The sequence below is a fragment of the Nematolebias whitei genome, chromosome 1, assembly GCF_014905685.2.
Source record: "Nematolebias whitei isolate Nwh7 chromosome 1, NemWhi1, whole genome shotgun sequence".
In the NCBI taxonomy this organism is placed as follows: Eukaryota; Metazoa; Chordata; class Actinopteri; order Cyprinodontiformes; family Rivulidae; genus Nematolebias; species Nematolebias whitei.
Window position 1 is genome coordinate 7,952,753 of NC_056498.1, and position 20,976 is coordinate 7,973,728.

Below are 20,976 nucleotides of genomic sequence, written 5' to 3' on the forward strand. Positions count from 1 at the left end.
AACCGGAAATAGAGCTCTTTAAATGTCGGTACTTCCTAGTTCAAACCAGTCGCTTCAGGCTCCGGCTTCAGTCGTTGCAGCTCCAGTGCTGGGAAAACGGGAAAATCCCGACATGATCCAGAGCTCTTCGAGTCTTGGGGATTATGACATCTTCCACCTCTGAGTGGAACTCTGACGGACTCCACTCCTGTGAGTCCATCGAGAGATGAACCTGTGTCGGACGGAATACCGTCGCTACTTCGGACGATTCACAGCTGTTCCTACGGAGACGCTGAAAGGGTGCGTTAAATGGAACTCCGTACCAGTGGAGACGACATCTCCAGGTAAAAGAGTGGATTTATATCACCTAAGGAGAAGAAGCTGGGAACTCACCGGAGAGTGCCGTTCTGATGCCGACACACATTTCCCTCATCCATCTTTTTCTCTCAACTTAAACTTCAATTTCCATCTTTAAACTCTTCTTTTTGCTAGAAATCATTCCAGATATTTTAGAAATGTCTGTGTAAAGTTTTCAACCATCGCCGTATGGTTAATCAAATTGTACAGCTTGCAAAATTAGCCATGTTGTTATTTTCATATTTTGCCAAATTAATGTAAATGTGTGATGTTAAACTTTGATTCTGTAAATAAATGACGCATTCATTTGATGGGTCAAAGAAAATTAACGTCTCACGTTACGTTTTTAATTATTCAATGCACAATATTATCCAGTCCAGAAAAATGAAAGAATCCGTTTAATTTATGAATATATATACAGCATATGTTCATCTACAGAGCTGAGGTGAGCTGGGGCGCACTGAGAGGAGGCGTGGGCGCTTATGTGAACGAGACGCTGTTTTGGGGAGGGGGATGCTGCTGCCGTGGAGAAACATGTTTACTCCCGTTGGGCGGTGAGTGGACAGAAACAGCAGGAAAAAAAAAGGGCTCTGGCTGAGAGCGAGGGATTTTCCTGGACTCGGTCTGCTGAACAACATAATTTTTAGCTGAAATGACAGACGAGTGTTTTGTGAGATTTACCGAGCTGCGGTGCCTCCTAAAACACTGTTTAGAGGTTACCGGCTTGTTCTGTGTGGGGAACATGTGAAGAGAGGCCTTTGTGAGATTAGTTGATCTGACAGTCAGGCTGGAATCAGATAAAACTTTGCTCACTGAGAGATGTTTTTGTTTTATTTAAAAACACACACCATCATGTAGTGAGGCAGGGAGACAGCTTATCTGTAGATTCACTACTAATTAATTATTCTTAAAGCTAGTTCAAGCACAAAGAATATTAATTATTTAAATACAACAGATTCTTTCTTTTTCGAGTTAAATTAATGCCATGTGACTGAGATAACTGTGAGGATTGTTTAATCAGTGACATGAGACGCCATTTTTCTTTGACCCATCAGAATAAATGCGGTCATTTATTTAACAGAATCAAAATTTAACATCAAAACATGTACACATTGATTTGCTGATCTGGTTCAGATTAATAAAAACTTGGCACGCTTTACTAACAAGACAATAGAACATTTCTGAAGGCATCTAGATTGATTTACTGGCGAAGAGGTTTACAAGAGGAGAGATTTAGAGGTTTAAAGAGGAGGATTTAGATGGATGAAGGAAGATGTATGTTTTGTTGACCAGAATTAGCACACTTCTTTCAACACCAGCTCAAACCGTGCATGACGACTCGTTACTTTTGCAGAAGATGAATCAGCTCCGGTACAGGGTCCATTTCAATGCTACCTTTCCAACGTCTCCAGTTAAAGCGGCTGGTCATTGTCAGAAGTCGTGTGATTTACTCTGTTAAACAGAACAAGCTTCCTTCGAAGTTGTAGGCATTATGCCTGGGTGAGTTCGCAGCGAGGCGCTGTAACTCCAGCTGGGATGGACAGACCCTCGTCTCACGGTCAAATCCATCAGCTATTGATTATATCTGAAAGTTCCTTAGAAACTCTCAGGAAGACTTCAGTCAAAGACTGAAGAAGACTGAAGAAGACTGAAGACTCAGAAGACCCGAGAAGACTCAAGAAGACTCGAGAAGACTCTAGGAAGACTGAATAGTTCCAGGAAGTGTTGACTTTTAAAGAGTACTCACTTCCGGTCACTTAGTACTTCCTGATTGGTTGAAACAACCAACAGGTGGGTGTTTCAGTGATGTCAGAGGGTTATTAAAAGTCAAAAAGACAGCAGGAATGTTTAGGAACGTTTAGTACAGACAGAGAAATGTTTTGAAGAAGTGAGAGAAAGCAGGTGCCAGTTTCTTCTTTTTTACCGTCTGCTAGGTTTAAAAACAAGACACTTTGTTCTAATAACTTGTCTCTGTCTGTCTCTGACTTTCGACCGACATCACTACTCCTCATTCAGACAGAAGATCAAAATGCATAATTACTTTGTAAATAGACATTTAACTTGATTTCTAATTTAAATGAGGTTTAAAAATCATTAATACTGTTTCACAGTTGATTTAAAATGAGAGGTTCACTTCAACATTTAGAAATGGTATGAACTAAACACACTTTATCAAAAAGAACAGTGTTCTTTCAACTGATTAATTCAGGATACAATTAAACAGTCTCTTGATGAGCTAATTTGTATTTCTGGATTCAAATCAATGAAATAACAGTTCCTGTCCCATGAAGGTCTTCAGAGACAGGTTATGGTCGGAGGCCTAGTTCACTACAATCAAAAACACACACATTCCCCCCAAGGAGTCATTTCTTCGGCTGCCTCCTCCGTGGGCCCTGCGGCTGGCTAGTCCAGGGCAGATTCACCAGATCATCCAATCGAGGCGGAGGGAGGAGAGGGATGGAAAGTCCCTTTGTATCAGCAGCCTCCTGGATTATGCCGGGCAGTTTCAAGAGGAGACGGCTAGGAACGAAGTGGTCGCCGACATAGAAAGACCCGAGGTGGCTGAGCATCCACTCGGCCGTCCTTCTTTCATCAGCACGCTCTCCAGGAGGGAGGAGGCAGCAAGGCTGCTGCTAGCATCGCCTTTTTCTGAGGAATCATCTGATTCACTGCACAGCTCTGTGTTTAAAAAAAAGTGATGGTGTCGTCCAGCGAGTACCGCCCCGCCATGGAAAAACACTCCTTGGCATTAGCCTTGAACAAGGCTGCTCGTCTTGCTTTTACTCGGGAGGGAGGAGCTCACAGGGACGGCAGGAGGTGGCAAGGTTGGCGTGGCGGGGACCCAGGCATCCTTCGCATATGTCGTGCTGGTCAAAGCTCATGATGTAGCCAGTCTGGCAGGACGGATACAGGCAGATGGTGCTGGACATCTTCTTCTTCACTCTTCTGACAGTGCTTGCTAGCTGAGGAAAAAAATGGGAGCCGATTGTCCGGTCTCACCATAATTTATATAGACCAGGGGTGGGGCCCACACAGCCGGTGGGCACAGACTAAAGCTTTCAGTGCTGCGCGCAAAGGGATAAACCCATTAGCAATAGCCTTAAAGGCTGAAGCCTATACAAAACAGAACATCAAGCTACCTGTTGGATAAAAATATCCTCTATTCGTTTTCTTACTCAAAAAAGCCACACTCGAGGAGATGAAAATATTTTTAACCAGTTTTACTTGCAAAAACAGACTTTCACCACAGGTTACACAGATGTACAGAAGTTCTACATACATGGAGCCCAGTCACTAGAGTCTGCCATGGGAGGCGTGCGAGAATTGTTTTTATAAGCTGATCAGCTCACAGGCAGACACTGATGACCTCGGCCACCCAGCTGCACACACATGATCAAATCAGCTCCTCATTCAGCTCTCTGAGCGAGAAAATAACTCTCTTTAACTCAACACATGGTTCATGGGCCGTTAACATTCTCAGCCATAGTAGTTAAAAACATCCATAAACCTTGATATAAATCCCCTGACACTAGCACTGTGGGAATCTGTATTTGGTTCACTTAAATTCAGTTTATTTATATAGCGCCAAATCACAACAAAGTTGTCTCAGGGCATTTTACAGAAACATTCACATACATAGAAAAGCCAATTAGTAAAGTTTGTCTAAGGAAACAGCAGACTCGTTGAGTCTTCATTTCATCGCAGCCTCCCATCCTGAGCAAGTACAAACGAGACAGTGGAAAGGAAAAACTCCCTTTTGTTCTGTTTAGATTATTGTTTCCTGCACTCCCAGTGTTTTCCTCCTTGTTTTCAGCTCCTGTCTCACCTGCCTCCAATCTCAATCTCAATAGGTGTTCATCACTCTGTCTCGTTAGTCTCCCTATAAATCAAACATCTCTCTGTTTCCTCTTTGTTCGTGCATTGTGCTTCCCAGCCTGTCATGTTCTGTTCTTCCGTCGCTCCATTCTTCCACAAAGTTTTGCTGCCTCGCCAGCTTTGATTTATTTTTTTTGTTTAAATAATTAGACTGCTGTGATGGGCTTGCGACTTGTCCAGGGTGTCCCCCGCCTCTCGCACAGTGACTGCTGGACATGGGCACCGGCGACTCCCACAACACAAAAAGGAAGAAGCGGGTAAAAATAATGAATGCATGGATAAATAGGCTGTCTTTATTTGACCTTGGAGTCTCCTGTGTCTGCCTGTATGTAGGTTCTACACAAACTACAGATCATGTCAACCGCAGCTGTGCCAAACCTGACTTCTTTTGGATCGTGGCAAGTTCCTCAGTAAAAGTGTGATCTGTCTCATTTGACATTCTCTGTTGCTGTTTCCATGTAAAAATCAAAGATTATTGAAAAACTCAAAGAAGTTTGTCTTGAAGTTTAATTTGGTCAACTTTCATAAGAATTCTACACTGAAAAAAAGGATGCTCAGTTTTTAAGCAAAACAAGGAGCAATAAAAGTACTGTATTTTACATTTAAAATATCATCTTCTTTCTTTTCTTTCAGCTGCTCCCTTCTTCAGGGGTCACCACAGAGAACTAACTCGCACGAAGACTCTGTGATTATTTTTACGCCGGTTGTCCTTCCTGACACCACAGCCCTCTGTGTGGAGCAGAGAGCTGCTATCTAGGGAGCAGATGGTGGGGGTTAAGGGCCTTGCTCAAGAGCCCAGAGTGGGGCAAATGAGGGTTGAGGCAGGTGTGTGTGCTTCATCTTTCTCACCCACATTTTAACATTGTCGGTATGGGAAGTTGAACTGGCACAAGCCCACCTTCTCAAACCTCTGCGCCAAACACTCCCTTAATTTAAAAAAGTTTATATAATCTTGGGAGCCAGATAAGATGTTAACAGGGACCATATTTGGCCCCCAGGTCTTGATTTGACACTCTTGTAAGATATTCTCCGTGACCTATGAAGAGGCAAAGATTGCTGCTTTAAAAAAAAACATTTTGAACATTTTTAAATTTGGGTTCTATATAAAAGTTATATAGAATAATATCTTACCTGTTACAGATAGCTCTTAGAGTGACCTCAGATTGGAGGCGTAGAGTTAAACAAGACGCATGAGCTAAAGGGCAGTTCAAATAGTCAAGTCCAAGAACAACTACTGCTATCCTAAAAACTAGAGCTCTAGAGTTTGAGTGGTTCCTGCAAAAACAATTTAAATGTTTACTCTGCTGTCAGTTCTATGTCGTATAGGCTTCGCCCTTTAAGGCTGTCGCTGATGGGTTTATCCCGTTATGCGCAGCATAAGCACTGAAAAAATTTAGTCCACGCCCACCTGCTGTGTGGGCCCCACCCGGTCCGTATAAATTACGTTAAGAGCGGGATATCTGCTCCCATTTTTTCTTCAGCGAGCTAAAATAGCACTGTCAGAAGAACAAAGAAGGAAAATTGTGTAGATGACCAACCTTTGTTAAGGATGCTTGGCTTGGCAGTCGACCTCCGGTCGTCCGGTGAGTTCTCCTCCCTGAGAAGAAGATGACGAGCAGTCCTATTCCAAGGTAAGCGCCAAGGAATATTTCCCAGTGACGGGTCACTACACGCTGGACAACGCCATCTTGTATTTTTTCCTCTTATCGCCGACCCTCAGAGCGAATCGGATGGTTCCTCCGGGACAGGCGTGCTCAGCTGCAGCCCCCGCTGCTCATTCCCTCCTGGGGAGCGTAGTGTCGGTGGAGGGGGGCTGAGTGAATGCTCACCCCATCCCACCTCGTTTTCGCATCGGCGATCACACCGCTCCTGGCCGACGGCGCCCTCAGGGGTTGCCCGGCGTAACCCAGGAGGAGGCTGACATGAAAGGACCCTTTTTTACGTCCTACGCCTTTCCCGCCAGTTCGGATGATTCGGCGGGAAGGTTGTTTACTGGGCTCCATTCCGGCTCACCGTCTTGAGCCATATGGCCTCGTGCTACCAACAGGACGTCCTACGGGCGAGGCCACAGACGGGTTCTTTCCTGGTAGATTGGGGGAGTCGGTCCCCAGTCCGCACCCATCACCAGAGTGGAGGGGTTCACCGAGCGGGGCTATCTCTCGGTAACCCCCCTGGAGCCAAGCCTCGCGGAAGCTTCGGAGCAAAGCTGTCCAGGTCGGAGCAGCGTCCCGTCCCTCCGGAGAAACACGAACTAGACGGTGACCACGCTCTCCAATCGATCCCATCAATGTGCTTTCAGGCAGCCGCAGCTAGCAACAAAGTGGCGCTGCTAGCATATAGCATGTCCAAGGGGCTGAAGGCCGCAGACCTGCCTTGGAGACAAAGAACTCCCTCTGTAAGGCAGCAGACGTCATCTTCAACATGTGTGCCTCTTCTACGGTTTGCCTGTCGAGGATTGAACGAACCCGGTGACGAGTCCCGCCTCCCTCCAGCGAGAGCGGCGCGTGTCCCTCCAGAGAAAACGTGTGCTCCCACAGGGCTCGCAGCCTTCACTCCAACAGCACGGCGTAGATGAAGTCACGCCCTCCACCTCTCAACGTTCGCACAGCAACGTCAAACACGCAGCCCCACGGCGTCATCAGCTGTCACACGCTTCGCCTCAGCACACACTGGCCCACCTGTACATGAAGGTTGGTCCGCGGTCCGAATGCAGCGCACGGGCGCGTTCAGAGCCTTTTTTCGAGGAAGCCTTGCCTTGGGTCACGCAGAAAACATTCCCGCGTCGCATGACGGCGGTTGAGGGGCGGACTGCTGACAGCCGTACAAAACGTGACACATCACTTAAACGCACGTTCACTCCACAAACGTTACGTAGAGTGGCTAAAACATGCTCGCCGTTCAGATGGATGGACAGGGTGTTATGCAAATGGTTACAAGTTACAGTTTGCAACCCGACCCCCTCCGTTCGGAGGAGTTATAAAAACGGTCCTGTCATCATCAGACCAAATCTCATCCCTAAATGCAGAAGTCCAAGTGTTTCTGATAAAAGTAATCTCCAGAGTTCCCCAACAGAGAGAAAACACAGGGTTTTACTCACGTTACTTCCTGGTGCCCAACGGACCGGAGGGATGAGACCGATCTTGGATCTGTCAGTTTTTTTCAACAAGGTGATCATGGACAGACCGTTTTTCACATGTTGACAACCAGACAGCTGTTGTACAACATCCAGAGAAACGCATACCGATCATCCCAACACAGAAAATTCCTGCGTTTTTTCTCCTTTCCGGGGATGAAGTATCAGTACAACGGGCTGCCGGTCATCGTACGTTCTCAGTGTGTGGAGACAGCCCTGCATCTGTTACACAGAGCAGGGATGAGAGTTTTGTTTTACCTGGATGATCTGCTGCTCCTGTCACACTCCAGACAGGAGGCGTTGATGCAGGCTCAGGTGTTGACATCTCACCTGTTAAATCTGGGCTTCGCCATAAATTGGAAGAAAAGCTTGATTTTCCCGGCCCAGACAATTGTTTATCTGGGAGTGGAATTAAATTCAACCACCATGAAGGCTCGTTTATCACAAACGAGATTCAACACTTTTAAAAGTCAACTCTGCCATGTAAGACCTGGCAGAGTGGTAACAGTTGTCTCCGTCATGAAGCTGTTAGGAATGATGTCATCAGCTCACACAGTGGTTCCGCTGGGTTTGTTACACATGAGACGCCTCCACGGGTGGTTTGCGCATCTGCGTGTGGATCCAGTAAAACAAAAGAGACGGATGATCACTGTCCCTCCCTCCGTGAGAGCAGACCTCCGACACTGGGGAAACACTCTGGTTCTGTCAGAGGGAGTTCCCGTCAGCAGACCCACGTCACACGTGTCAGTCTTCACGGACGCGTCGCTGTCAGGCTGGGGGGGACATGCCTATCTCAAGCAGTAGGGGCGCTGTGGCCCCACCACACATCAGCCCACATAATTGTTTTGTAGTGTCGCACAGTGCTGAATGTGATTCAACACTTTGCTCCCGTGCTACAGAATCAACATGTGTTGATTCACACAGACAACATGGTGACTGCTGCGTACATAAACCGCCAGGGGTGTGTGCGTTCAACCCAGATGTTACACATTGCGCGAAAGCTACTGTGTTGGGCTCACCAAAACCTGCTCTCCATCAGAGCAGTTTACATACCCGGTGTTCTGAACAGAGGGGCAGATGTGATGTCCAGGGGCGGCCCACGTCACGCAGACTGGACCCTCCATCCAGACCTGATGGTTCAGACGTGGCAGAAGTTTAGCAAAGTAGCTGTGGACCTGTTTGCGACACGAGAGAATGCTCAGTGTCAACTATGGTTTTCCCTGAGCCCGCGAGACGATCCACCGCTGGGAGTGGATGCATTTGTTCACAGCCCATGGCCCAAAACGCTTCTGTACGCGTTTCCCCCACCTCCTCTGATTTTACGGTTCCTGAACCGAGTTCAGGAGGAGGGATTGACAGCTCTCCTGGTGGCTCCCGAGCGCGTGAACGCACCATGGTTCCCAGTCCTGCAACGTCTGTTGTCGGGTCGCCCGTGGAAACTGCCATGGAGGGAGGACGCTCTCCTTCAAACAGGAGGAGCGGTCAGGAGTTACCCAGAAATAGGCCAGCACCTGTGGGTCTGGCCGCTGAGCGGTCCCGCTTAGAGAGGATGGGTCTCCCACAGGAGGTAGTGCGCACAATCCAGGATTCACGTGCTGCATCTACCACAGCTCTGTACACATCAAAGTGGACGGCTTTTCAGCGCTGGTGTACAGAGAAAGGTGTAGAGGCCACCTCATGCCCATTAGGCGGCGTGTTGTCTTTTCTACAACAGCTGAGGGATAGGAAGTTGGCATTCAGCACGATTAAAACATACGCTGCAGCCATCTCTTCCTGCCACGAAGGGTTCGGAGACAGAACAGCTTTTAATTACCCGCTGATGAAGCGGTTTCTAAAAGGCGTACAGAGACGCAGGCCTGCTTCACGCCCACTTGCTCCACAGTGGGATTTAACGCTGGTCCTGCGAGCCCTGATCAAAGCTCCATTTGAGCCTCTGGATCAGGTTTCACTTAAATTCTTGTCTCCTAAAACAGCCCTGCTGCTGGCTTTAACATCCGCTAAGAGGGTAAGTGATTTATCTGCCCTCTCTAACGCTCCGTCATGTCTCAGAATTCAGGCTGATGATAGTTCAGCTGATTTAAGACCAAACCCAGCTTTTATGCCTAAAAACATCGCGAGCTCTTTTAAATCAAGAGTGATATCGTTGGAGGGGTTTTTCCCTCCCCCCCACAGATCAGAAGAAGAAGCATCTTTCCATCTTCTCTGTCCGGTGCGGGCGTTGACGTGTTACATAGCGCGCACAGCTGTAATGCGTCAAACTCAACACTTGTTTGTGCATTATAGAGATGCATCTGCAGGTCGCCCGTTATCCACCCAGCGCTTGTCACACTGGCTGTGTGAGGCCATTTCTGAAGCCTACAAGCATCAGATTTAGAGCCTCCTGTCAACCTCAAAGCACACTCGACCAGGGGTATCGCATCTTCGACCGCTCTGCATAATGGTATGTCAATGCAGGACATTTGCACTGCGGCTGCGTGGTCAACACCCTGCTCATTCATTCGCTTTTATTTACGTGATGTGACGGCTCGTTCCATGACACATTCTGTCCTTAGTGCTCTAACAGAATGAATATTGTTATTTTTCATGGAACTCTGTTTAAGCTCACATCTGTCTGCATGCATTACAGTGTGAGATGTTGTTATCAGTCACAAGTTGTGTCTGTGATTTTGGTTCTATTGTCATTAATCAGTTCATGACTATTGTTACCAATCAGTTCATTGATCAATAATCAGTTCATTGTTATTGATCTGTTTATATTGTTCAGCCATGAACCAGTTGGTTCATGCCCCCCCCCCCCCTCTTCTTTTCAACATCCTCTCCCTGTTGAAAATTTCCGGGTCGTTCATGTTTTGTCAGAACGCATAGTTACACAACATGCGTCTGTGCATGGCACATAATTACGCAACGCGTAGTTATGCACATGGGGAGCTGAGTGAAAAGACGTTTTTTGGGCAAGCTTTCGCTTCATACTGTGTTCGAATGGACCCAGTGAGGCGAGGACCACATCCGCTTCGCCCTTAACCCATCAGCGACAGCCTTAAAGGGCGAAGCCTATACGACATAGAACGTTGGTTACGTACTGTAACCCCAGATTCTATGAGTATAGGCGTAGCCCTTTAAGCGTCGGGCCTCACTGGCTCCTAAATGGCTGAAGAAAAAGCTATTTTGGGAGCCGATTTCCCGCTCTTAACGTAATTTATACGGACCGGGTGGGGCCCACACAGCAGGTGGGCGTGGACTAAATTTTTTCAGTGCCTATGCTGCGCATAACGGGATAAACCCATCAGCGACAGCCTTAAAGGGCTACGCCTATACTCATAGAATCTGGGGTTACAATACGTAACCAACGTTTTGCATGACAGGTTTATGTACATGCAATTATGTGGTTGTTTGTTTGTTTTGCAACCACAAACAGCAGCAGAAATATATTTTGATGGAGCCTAGGACTCAATCTCCTGCAGTAAAATCACACATTTTGCTGAAATAACCTTTTCAAAGAAAACAAACAGCTCTGTAAAGGTTTATATAATGGCATTTGCATGAACCTCTATGAAATTTAGAAGATTAAAGTTGTTTTAAGATAGTCAAAATATTCTTTGGCCCAAAAGTCCTTTAAACTCCATTTTTCCAAAGTGAGGAGGTAAGATATTATTTAGGTAAGTTATTCTTTATTTATAAAATTTTCCACAAAACTAAACCTCAATGTGCCCAAAACATCTCTAGCTGGAGTGTTTTAAACTGCACCATAGAATAGTAGTCTCCCATCCTGAGCAAGCATAAATGCAACAATGGAAAGAAAAACTCCCTTTTTAAAAGGAAGAAACCTCCAGCAGAACCAGGCTCAGGACAAGTGACCATCTGCTTCAACTGGCTGAATTTGAGAGGACAGGAAAGAGAAAATCATGACCAAATGTCATGATTTATGAAGCATGACCAAAAAAATGAAACCCACCCACCTCCAGTGGCTGAAATTGGCCTTCTCTGTCATCATCATCAAATTGTGTCTCACTGGAAAGACAACAATGTCTTTAATCTGTTTTTTACCTGACAGAGTTCTGAACATGTTTGATGTACTGGACTTAAGGAACAGAAAGTAAAAAGATGGCCCATGTTCTGGGTTTGGTGAACATATTCACAAGCTGCATTCCCAGCACGTTGGTTTTGGTTTCTCTGACCCTGGTTTTTGCCTGATTCAGAGCACACCATTATTTTCTCTGCAGACTACGTCCTTTAGTTAATTTTTCTTGGGGTTTTAAGATTGCTGGGTGCTCTGTGGTTGTTTGTTCCAAACATTTCCATTGGTTTATTCCAGTGGCGGCTGGCAGAATTTCCACCAGGGGGTGCTATAACTTCAAAATAGATATTTACAAAAATATATACGTTCAAGACATTCCACACACACTCACGCATCATAGACTCATCGGTTCACTCACTCATGCTCACGTCTGCGCGCATTATTAACTCATTCCTTTCCTGTGTAAACACAGTAAATAAGGCACATTAATGATTACTGCCGTTAGAATTTTCCACGTCACTCGAGGTGGTGATCCGCTCCATTCCTCTCTCCTTTCTACACAGGACCCCGGCCGGCATCAACAAACCCTGCACCGAATGCAGCGGGTCTTCCAACTATCTGCCTGATCAAAATTAATGCTGCGCCTCTTTTAAATGTTCTGCTGTCTGACAGCTAAATAATACTTCACACATAGCCTGTTTGTGAGTGTCACTGCATGATCTGTTCCAGGACAAAAAAAAAACAACAAAAAAACAACAAACAAAATAAAAATAAATAAATAAATAAATCTGTACAGGGACAGCGGGACCGGAACCATGATAGTGCGTGATATTCAGGACGCTGGAATGGTGCGCCCAGAATCTTCCTATCTCTTGCAACGAAGAGGAGCTAACAGTGCATGTACAAATGTTAACAAGAGTCTATGGGCAAAGATTCTTGCACCCCAGGGCGAAAATACGTCATCAGTCAGAGACAATGTTTTTGAACGAAACAACTTAACTCATCATTAAGTATAAAATATTTATCTTACACAACTAAAAAAAAAAACGTATATTTCAAAATAATTTTATTTTATTATTTCATTTTTAATTCATTTATTTTTACAGTCTTCAATGTAATATGATGAGTGGTGTGAATGATGAGGCGGCGCCCTAGCACCCCCTATTAAGCAGCTGCCACTGGTTTATTCTGTATTTCCAGGGTGTTATCTTTACCAGGGCTGACGTATGGGCATATAGTGTGTGCCATGGCTCATTTTTCCCTTTCCTTTTGTCCATTTTATTGGCTGTTTCTCTTTGTGTTGCAGTTAGAGCAATACCAGTGAGTGTGGATAGGTAGCTTGTTGGAGTGGGGCGAAATGTCCCTGTTCTGATGCGTAAGGCTTCGTTGAGCCTGGAAAAGTCTTCTGTAAGATCTTTTTAGCATGAGTGGATCTGCACTAAATGGGAACACGATAATCAGCTGTGGAGTTGCACAAAGTCACTGTGCTTGATTTGTGTGTGGAACTGCCTTCTCTGTAAAGATGCTGGATTCAATTTAGCCAAAGGGATGCAAAGTCCTGTCATCCAGGAGGAGTTTGTAGAAGAGGTGCTGCATTTCTGGCTCAAAAGAGCATCTAATTATTATGCCTTCTACTTATGTTCCTCTGTGGATGTTCTGGGCACATCCTAATGAAAGGAGCTCCATGGGAGGACTCGGAACTCACCAGAAGGATTATACTGGCCTGGGAACTTCTGGGGAGTGTTGCTGGGGAGAGAGATGTCAGGGTTTCCATCTTGGATGTGTTGACTCAATGACAAACCACAGATAAGCAGATGAAAATAAATGGACAGCTGGATCATGATTGAGGGCTGACTCAGTCTAGGTTATATTGGTTTTAGGTGATCATGTACCATATTTTCCGCCGTACGCGTCGCACGGCCCTATAAGTTGTATCAGTCTAAATATGTCTAATAAAGTGTAAAAATCCATAAATATGTCGCTTCGCCAAATACGTCGCATCTATGATGCGTCACCGCTGACGTGTCACCGCTGACGTGTCACCGTTGACGTGTCACCACTGACGTGTCACCGCTGACAACCCGGAAATGTGGGCCGAACCCGGAAATGTGGGCCAGTGTTGTGCCAAAAATCGATTGGCTGTGGGAGCATGCACGGGAGGACTTTAACAAGAATTTAACAAGATTAACACATAAAAACAATTATTTGTTTTCTCGAAATTATAGTAAAGGCGTGTCTCTGTCTAACTTTTCCTTAATAAATGCACTTTGACGGTCAAATCAGCTGTATTTCAAAAGCCAATTTGCGGAAGTGGGCAGGCGCAGAGGGATGAATTGCTGCACATTTCTATGAAATTTAACAAGATAAGCACCTAAAACAATTATTTGTTTGCTCGACATTATAGTAAAGGTGTGTCTCAGTAGAACTTTTACTTAATAAATGCACTTCAATTGTCAAATTAACTGAATTTTGCCAGGGTGGCGCAGAGAAATGAAGTTGATTTGACGATTGTTACAAGTGAGCAGAACAAAGGTGGCAGTCTATGGCAAGCTGACTGTGTCATTAATAGTCATTTTTGCCTATTACATGACACAACGGCATGCCACACTACTCGAGTGCCATCTAGCGGCTGAAAATGGTAGTGTTCAATATTTTTAGTCAGAATGAATGACAATGGTCATATCTCAGCCAAAAATTGGTTTATAAATATGGGCAAAAATCCATAGATACGTTGCTTCATCGTATAAGTCGCAGGGCATGTAGATTATGCAAAAAAAACAAAAAAAAAAACGCGACTTATAGGGCAAAAAATATGTTACCTTTAATGTATTACATCATTGGCAGTGAAACAAGATGTGCTGTAAAGCTGCATTACTCTGAATGAATTTAGCAAATGTGGTTTTGTTTTTAACATCAGTTTTTGAAAATGTATTACTCATGCAATTTTGCACTTAAAAACATTCAAGACTAACTCAATATTATTGTATGGTTTGACCCATGCTAAAAATAAGAACGTTGTGACAATCAAAGAATCGTCTTTAGGATCTGTGGTGAGGGTATAGTGTGGGCACGTCTTGTGACAGACATCTAATTAGCCTTACCCACATAAGGAAGCAGAATGCTGTCATGCTCCAACTCTATCAAGATGTACTCGTGCTTCTAATAATTAAAAAACACATTTTCTCCATCAGCACTTTGCCGACACAACTAAATGCTGATGGTGCTCTGTTGTTTGCTGATTCTTATCCCTCATCAGTTTTAGATTCTTAAGGCCCAGTAATATAGGGGATAATTTTAATAACCTTCAGCCAGCTAAGTCTGATATGTTTTTGTACACGTTTCAGTAAAGATCTTGCAAGATGCAAATGAGCAGTGCACTCCTAAGCAAGCTTCTGCTCATTATTGCTCTTTTATTGACACACTTGAGCTTGGGGTTGAAATAAAATACTAGATTAAAAATGCATCTTTATACCAGGAAAAGAAAAACACTAAAATATATCTGACTTCAAATTGTTTCCATCTTTTGCTAAAATGAGTGGAGGGAACAAAAAAGAGGACAAACGGCATAAAACAACAAAGCAGTGAGAGAAACAAAGCAACGAAAGAAAATACATCTAATCTTCTGTTTCTTTCTCAGAATATTTCAAATCCTGGTCAAAAACGAGCTCGGTCCACGGTAAACTCTCTTATCGCATACACAGTTCAGTCTATGAAGCAAATAGGGACTCCAAGACTTCTGAGGGGGATTTCAGCTGGATCTGCTTTAAATGCTCTGATTCAAGAAAGTTTGATTCTAAACACAAACAAACGAGCTACAATTACCGTAATTTAAGGACTATAAGCTGCTGCTTTTTTGAGAAGGGGTTCTCTGCAGGCCAAAAGTGGGCGTTTCTGGAGAATAGGCGTTTCTAGAGGGCAAACACTGATTGGCTAGCTGTATTTGCTGCTCTTTAGGTAAGTTACATCAGCTCTTTTATCTGCGGTGCAGATAATCTGCACCGCAGGATCTGCGGTGGAAGTGGTCTCCAGCTACAAGTACTTGGGTGTACACATGAACAACAACCTCAGCTGGAGCAACAACACCACCAGCCTGATCAAGAAAGCTCATCAGAGACTCTACTTCCTCAGACGGCTGAGGCGAGCTGGTCTGGGAAGCTCAGTCCTCACCTCCTTCTACAGGTGTGCAGTGGAGAGCATCCTGTGCTCCAGCATCAATGTGTGGCATGGAGGCTGCACAGCTTCAGAAAGAAAAGCTTTGCAGAGAGTGGTGAAGGCTGCACAGAAATCTGTTGGAATCAGTCTCCCCACCATCACAGACATCTACACCTCCAGATGCAGGAAGAGGGCCACCTGCATCATGAAAGACCCCACCCACCCAGCACACACACTTTTTGCCCCACTCCCCTCAGGAAGGAGGTTAAGGAGCATTAAGTGTAGAACCACTAGACTGAGGAACAGCTTCTACCCTGAGGCTGTTAGACTCATGAATCTCTAACTAGAATAATCACTGTGAAAAACCATATCATGTTGCTGCTGATCTGTTTCATGTTGCTGCTGATCTGTTTCAATGTTGATGTGTTCATGCGTGCACATCTGCTCACAGACTCATGTTCATGTTTGTGCTGATGTTCAATGTTTTATGTTATGAGTGCTTAGTGTATATTTAGTTGATGTTTTTCTTAGTTCATATCTTAGATGTCATTACTGTTTTTCTTATACATTTTATTGTTGGATGTAACTGGGACCCTGCGTACATAATTTCGCTCCACCACATGTACCACATGAGGTGCGAATGACAATAAAGAAACTCTGACTCTGACTCTGACTCTGACTCTTTTTTAAAACTGAAGGTTTATAAGAATCAGTGTTATATCTACTGTCAAACACAAGAAGATTCTCTTTTGTTCTTGATTGTAGCTGCACCTGACACAGGTTGGCTTGAGTGTGGTCTGGGTACAATGAAATATGAAGCATCTGAACCGAAACCTGCTCCTCTTTGTCAAAAAAATCTGGTCTCAATTAAAGATCATGAGTCCTGTAATGAGATAATGGCCCAAAACAAAAGCTCAAAACAAAATTTTCGCTTTAGATGTTCTTCTATGAGATCTGATCTATGAAAGGAGCTGAAACATGGAGTAGGATTGCCCCTTAAAATGTGAGACAGCTGAGGAAGTTAACCAGTAAACAGAAATACCTGGTCCAGTTACAGAAATCTTACAGAAACTGACCATCACTCATCTGAAGGTTGAACAAGAAAATGTGAAGTTAAAGGAAACATCCTTTGTCCCAAAGCCAGTTTAAGTATCATTATTATTTTGGTTACTTTATTTTTCTTTATTTATGAATTGATTGTAACTATTTTCACATTATTCAACAACCAAAACTGATTTTGTTTTTTTAATGTAATGGCTATTAAAAAAAAAAACATTTAGCTCTCCACACTACCCATTTATGTTGCTCTTATTTTGAAATGCAACCGGAAGTTCTGTGTTAAGAGAGGTGGAAAGAGAAGTTATGGAGACGCCGCCAATGTGGAACCAGGGACGTCGCTAATGTCAAACCGGTTAACACCACAGACATTTAACACAATCTGCCATTAACGCCTTGTTTATGTCCATCCAATCAGACGTAGCCCTCCAGATATGCCTTCCGTATTTGTCTGCAGAGATACCTACTTGGCTTTTTCCACTGCAGCTTATACAATGCTGTGGCTAATTTATGGATTTTTTATTTATTTTTTGTTGGACAGGCTAATGAGTTTCTTGCAGCCAAAAACATTTAACTTTGTCACACCCAGATGCTCATATAGCTGCCCAATACATGTCTCCTTTTTGGGTGTGGGGGGTGTTCTTATGACTCAATGAAACTACCTGTATAAATAAAGGTAAAAAAAAATCTGACCAATGGAATTACCTAATAGGTCACAGTAGACCAATGAAGGGGGGGGGGGCGCGGATCCCCCCATGCACAGAGCAACTTTTGCTCTGCAGAGCACAAGCTTGCAGCAGGAGGAGTATGAAGAGGGCGATCAATGACTTAAGACTACAGTATATTTTCTACAATGAAAGAGAGACTGAGGACGTCTGATGAAGTTCTTCTGGGGCTGTTCAATTCTGACACTGACGAAGACTTTGGTAATTTTAGTGCACAGGAGGAAGATGAAGATCGTGATCGGTGACTTTTTTTTTCCTGGTAAGATACTGTTTTTTTTTTTATTTTTTAACCAGCCGTGTTAAAAGCATTGATTAAACATTTACTGTACGTTTTTGTGTATGTTGTATGTGTATGTACGTATTTAATTAAAATTTAAAAAATATTTTGGTGTAAATATCTCACGTTACAACCTGAACACCTGCGGCTTTACACAAGCACGGCCTATATATGTACAAAATAGTTTATTTATTCTTTAAGTTAGTGTGTGCGGCTTATATTCGGGTGCGCTCTATAGTCCAGAAATTGCAGTAAGGTTTCAATTACTAGTAAAATTATTGTAAAAAGTCATTATGTTAGGATAAATTGATTGAAAAACAAAAATGAATTACATTAAAAATGTACATGTGTTTTTACTATAATTTTTTAAAGTAGTGTGTAAAGTTGTGTAAAAGGTCAACAGATTAGAAGAATCTGTGGAAAATCTCTGAGCTCCAAGGTCGAGGCTGAAAGTCAGTATTGGATGTTCGTGACCTTCAGGCCCTCAGGGGCTACTAGATTAAAACCAGGTCTGGTTCTGTTCTGGTCTCAGGAACACTTCCACAGATCACTGTCTGTAAACACAGTTCATCCACAGATGCTGCTTAAAACTCTATCAGACAAAGAAGAAGAATGTGACCACCATCCAGAACTACAGATGCCACATCCTACAAAAGCAGAAAGATAATCCAGACTGTTAAATGTGCCTCTCTGATGGTATGGGGGTGCATTAGTGCCTATGGCATGCAAAGCCTACACATCTGAAACGACAACAGCGATCTAGAAAAGTATCTGCAGATTTTAGAACAACCTCTGTTCCTATCCAGATGTCTTTTAGGGAAGGCCTTGCTTATTTCAGCAGGACAATGTTAAAACATGGCCTGTTTCCATGACAACAGCGTATCTTCACAGTGTTACAGACTGTTGTTAAAAGAGGGGATATTTCACAGTGGCCAAACATAACTCTGTCCAAATCTTTTTGCAATATATTGCTGCCATCAAATTCAAATTTTTATTTTTTTTCCTAAAGAAGAACAAGAATACGCCTGTCAACAAAATATTATACAGTAATCTATAACAACGGCTCAGACAAGAAAAGAAATTGTGTAACGATGATCTTGATTTGCGACCTTGACCATGGAGCTGGTGCGATGAAAACCTTACGCAGCACTGAGTGATGAGTATGAAGTTTCAATAAATTATTTTGAGCGGATCAGAAGTTACAGGCGGGACAAGAGACGATTTACGGACATAGAAACAGACAAAGACTGTACTAAAAATAATGTGCATTTTGACAGGCGTATAAAAACTGTACAAATTCATAGCTTCAATATTTGATAAGTGCACTATGTTCCATTAAAATTAAAATGTGTTTTTTCATATTTGCAAATGATTGAGTTCTTTTTCAAGTTGGGACACAATGTCCCAATCTTACAAAACTGGGCTTTTAATTTGTTAAATTTAATAGGCAAATTGAGTTAGTTGTAAAAAAAACTTATATTACAACACATTAACATGTGTTGAGGGTTACTGGAGCCCTACATTTTATTTTATATTTCTTCATAGATTGTTGGAGAAAAACGTTCTCGCCTTATCTCACTTACTCAGTAGGAGCCACACTCCACAGCAGAAGATTTTTAACTGGTATTTTACTTGCAAGGTCAGACTTTGAGGACAGGTTACACAGATATACAGGAAGTACACATGAAGAGCAGTCATAAGAATCTGTCATGGGCAGTGTGTGAAGTTGTTTTTATACTCTTATCAGTTCAGCCAGGCTCACAGACTCAGAGGTGTCCTTGGAGGGACAGCTGCATGCAGCCTCACCCAGCTCCTCACCCAGCATCTACTAACCCAAACATATGGTTCATGGGCAGAGTTAACATTCTCAGCCATAGTAGTTGAAAACATCCATAAACTTTGACCAAAAATTCCCTAACATAGATACTATTTAACAAATGTTTAGCGTGTTAGCAATAAGTGATAAAACTACTGATGTTATGGATTAGCAGCATGCGGTGTTGGATGAACTTTCCTTTGAAGAGGATTATTAATAGGATGATGTTTCTAGGTCAAATACTCAAACTTCTTTGTTTCTGTTGAACTGATGAGCGTTTTAACTCAGACCATTCCTCTCCAAAGCCTGGTTACTGACTCATAAACTATGTATGCCTCCTCCTTATCTGCCAGGAGCCTGCTTGTACCGCTCTGCTGAATACTTCATCATTTCGGCTGCCGTTGTATTCCAGCCATTTATTTTCCAGCATTTAACAGACTTTGTGAATTGCTGCAAAACGCTCCCTTAGCCCAAGGACACAGTGTGACAATAAGATTAGGAAACTGCCTGGAAGCTAAGTGAGTTAGCTCTGCAGCAGGATACTGTGTGTACGTGCACGTGCGTACCCCATGGCCGTGACAGTTTGCGATGCAAGTCTCCAGCTCGGTGAAAGAGGCATTTTGGCATCTGCGGTCTCTGCACACCTGGAAGGACACAAGCAGGAAGATCAGTGGTGAGGCAAAGGTCCACAGACTTTGATCAGCCTCCTGCTGGAGCCCGTCGGGTTCTGGACAAACTCAGCCTGAGGGCATTTAGCTAAAAGCATCATTTACATCATTACTTTTGCTTTTAGAACCCAAACTGGTGTCTTTTAGGCTGTTATGACTTTTTAAAACAAATAATAAGCAACTCTTTTATTGAGTGAATGTTTCTGAATCATTCTCACTAAGATCATTTTAGCTTCTGTACACTTTTCAGCTCGTAACCCATTCCTCAGTTTTTGTTCTGTTTCAACAATCAAACCGTTTGGCTCATGCAGCACATTTCTGCTGTGACTTTTGGTATTTTGCAGTTTAAGCTTTGTCTGACCTGTTTTCCTCGTTGAACATGAATGAAGCTCTCTTCAAGTCCTTTATACCCTTTAAGCTGTTTACAACCTTTTACAGTTCATTTCAGCTGTTGTTCTGCTTCAGCTCATTTCAGCTGTTGTTCTGTTTCAGCTAATTTCAGCTGTTGTTCTGTTTCAGCTCCTTTCAGCTTCTGCTCTGCTTCAGCTCATTTCAGCTGTTGTTCTGCTTCAGCTAATTTCAGATGTAGTTCTGTTTCAGCTCCTTTCAGCTGCTGCTCTGCTTCAGCTCATTTCAGTTGTTGTTCTGCTTCAGCTCATTACAGCTGTTGTTCTGCTTCAGCTAATTTCAGCTGCTGCTCTGCTTCAGCTCATTTCAGCTGTTGTTCTGCTTGAGCTAATTTCAGCTGTTGTTCTGTTTCAGCTCGTTTGAGCTGCTGCTCTGCTTGAGCTCATTTCAGTTGTTGTTCTGCTTCAGCTCATTTCAGCTGTTGTTCTGCTTCAGCTAATTTCAGCTGTTGTTCTGTTTCAGCTCGTTTCAGCTGCTGCTCTGCTTGAGCTCATTTCAGTTGGTGTTCTGCTTC

The 20,976-nt window shown here is 43.6% G+C and overlaps 1 protein-coding gene across 1 annotated transcript in view; it reads right to left on the reverse strand.

Annotated features, from left to right (window-relative positions):
• adam19a (ADAM metallopeptidase domain 19a) overlaps window positions 1-20,976 on the reverse strand; it is a 158,315-nt gene that overhangs the window by 61,797 nt on the left and 75,542 nt on the right. Inside the window, exon 11 of the mRNA XM_037681636.1 lies at window positions 19,953-20,030. Within this exon, the coding sequence (XP_037537564.1) occupies window positions 19,953-20,030 (78 nt within the window). The remainder of the gene's footprint in view (window positions 1-19,952; window positions 20,031-20,976) is intronic.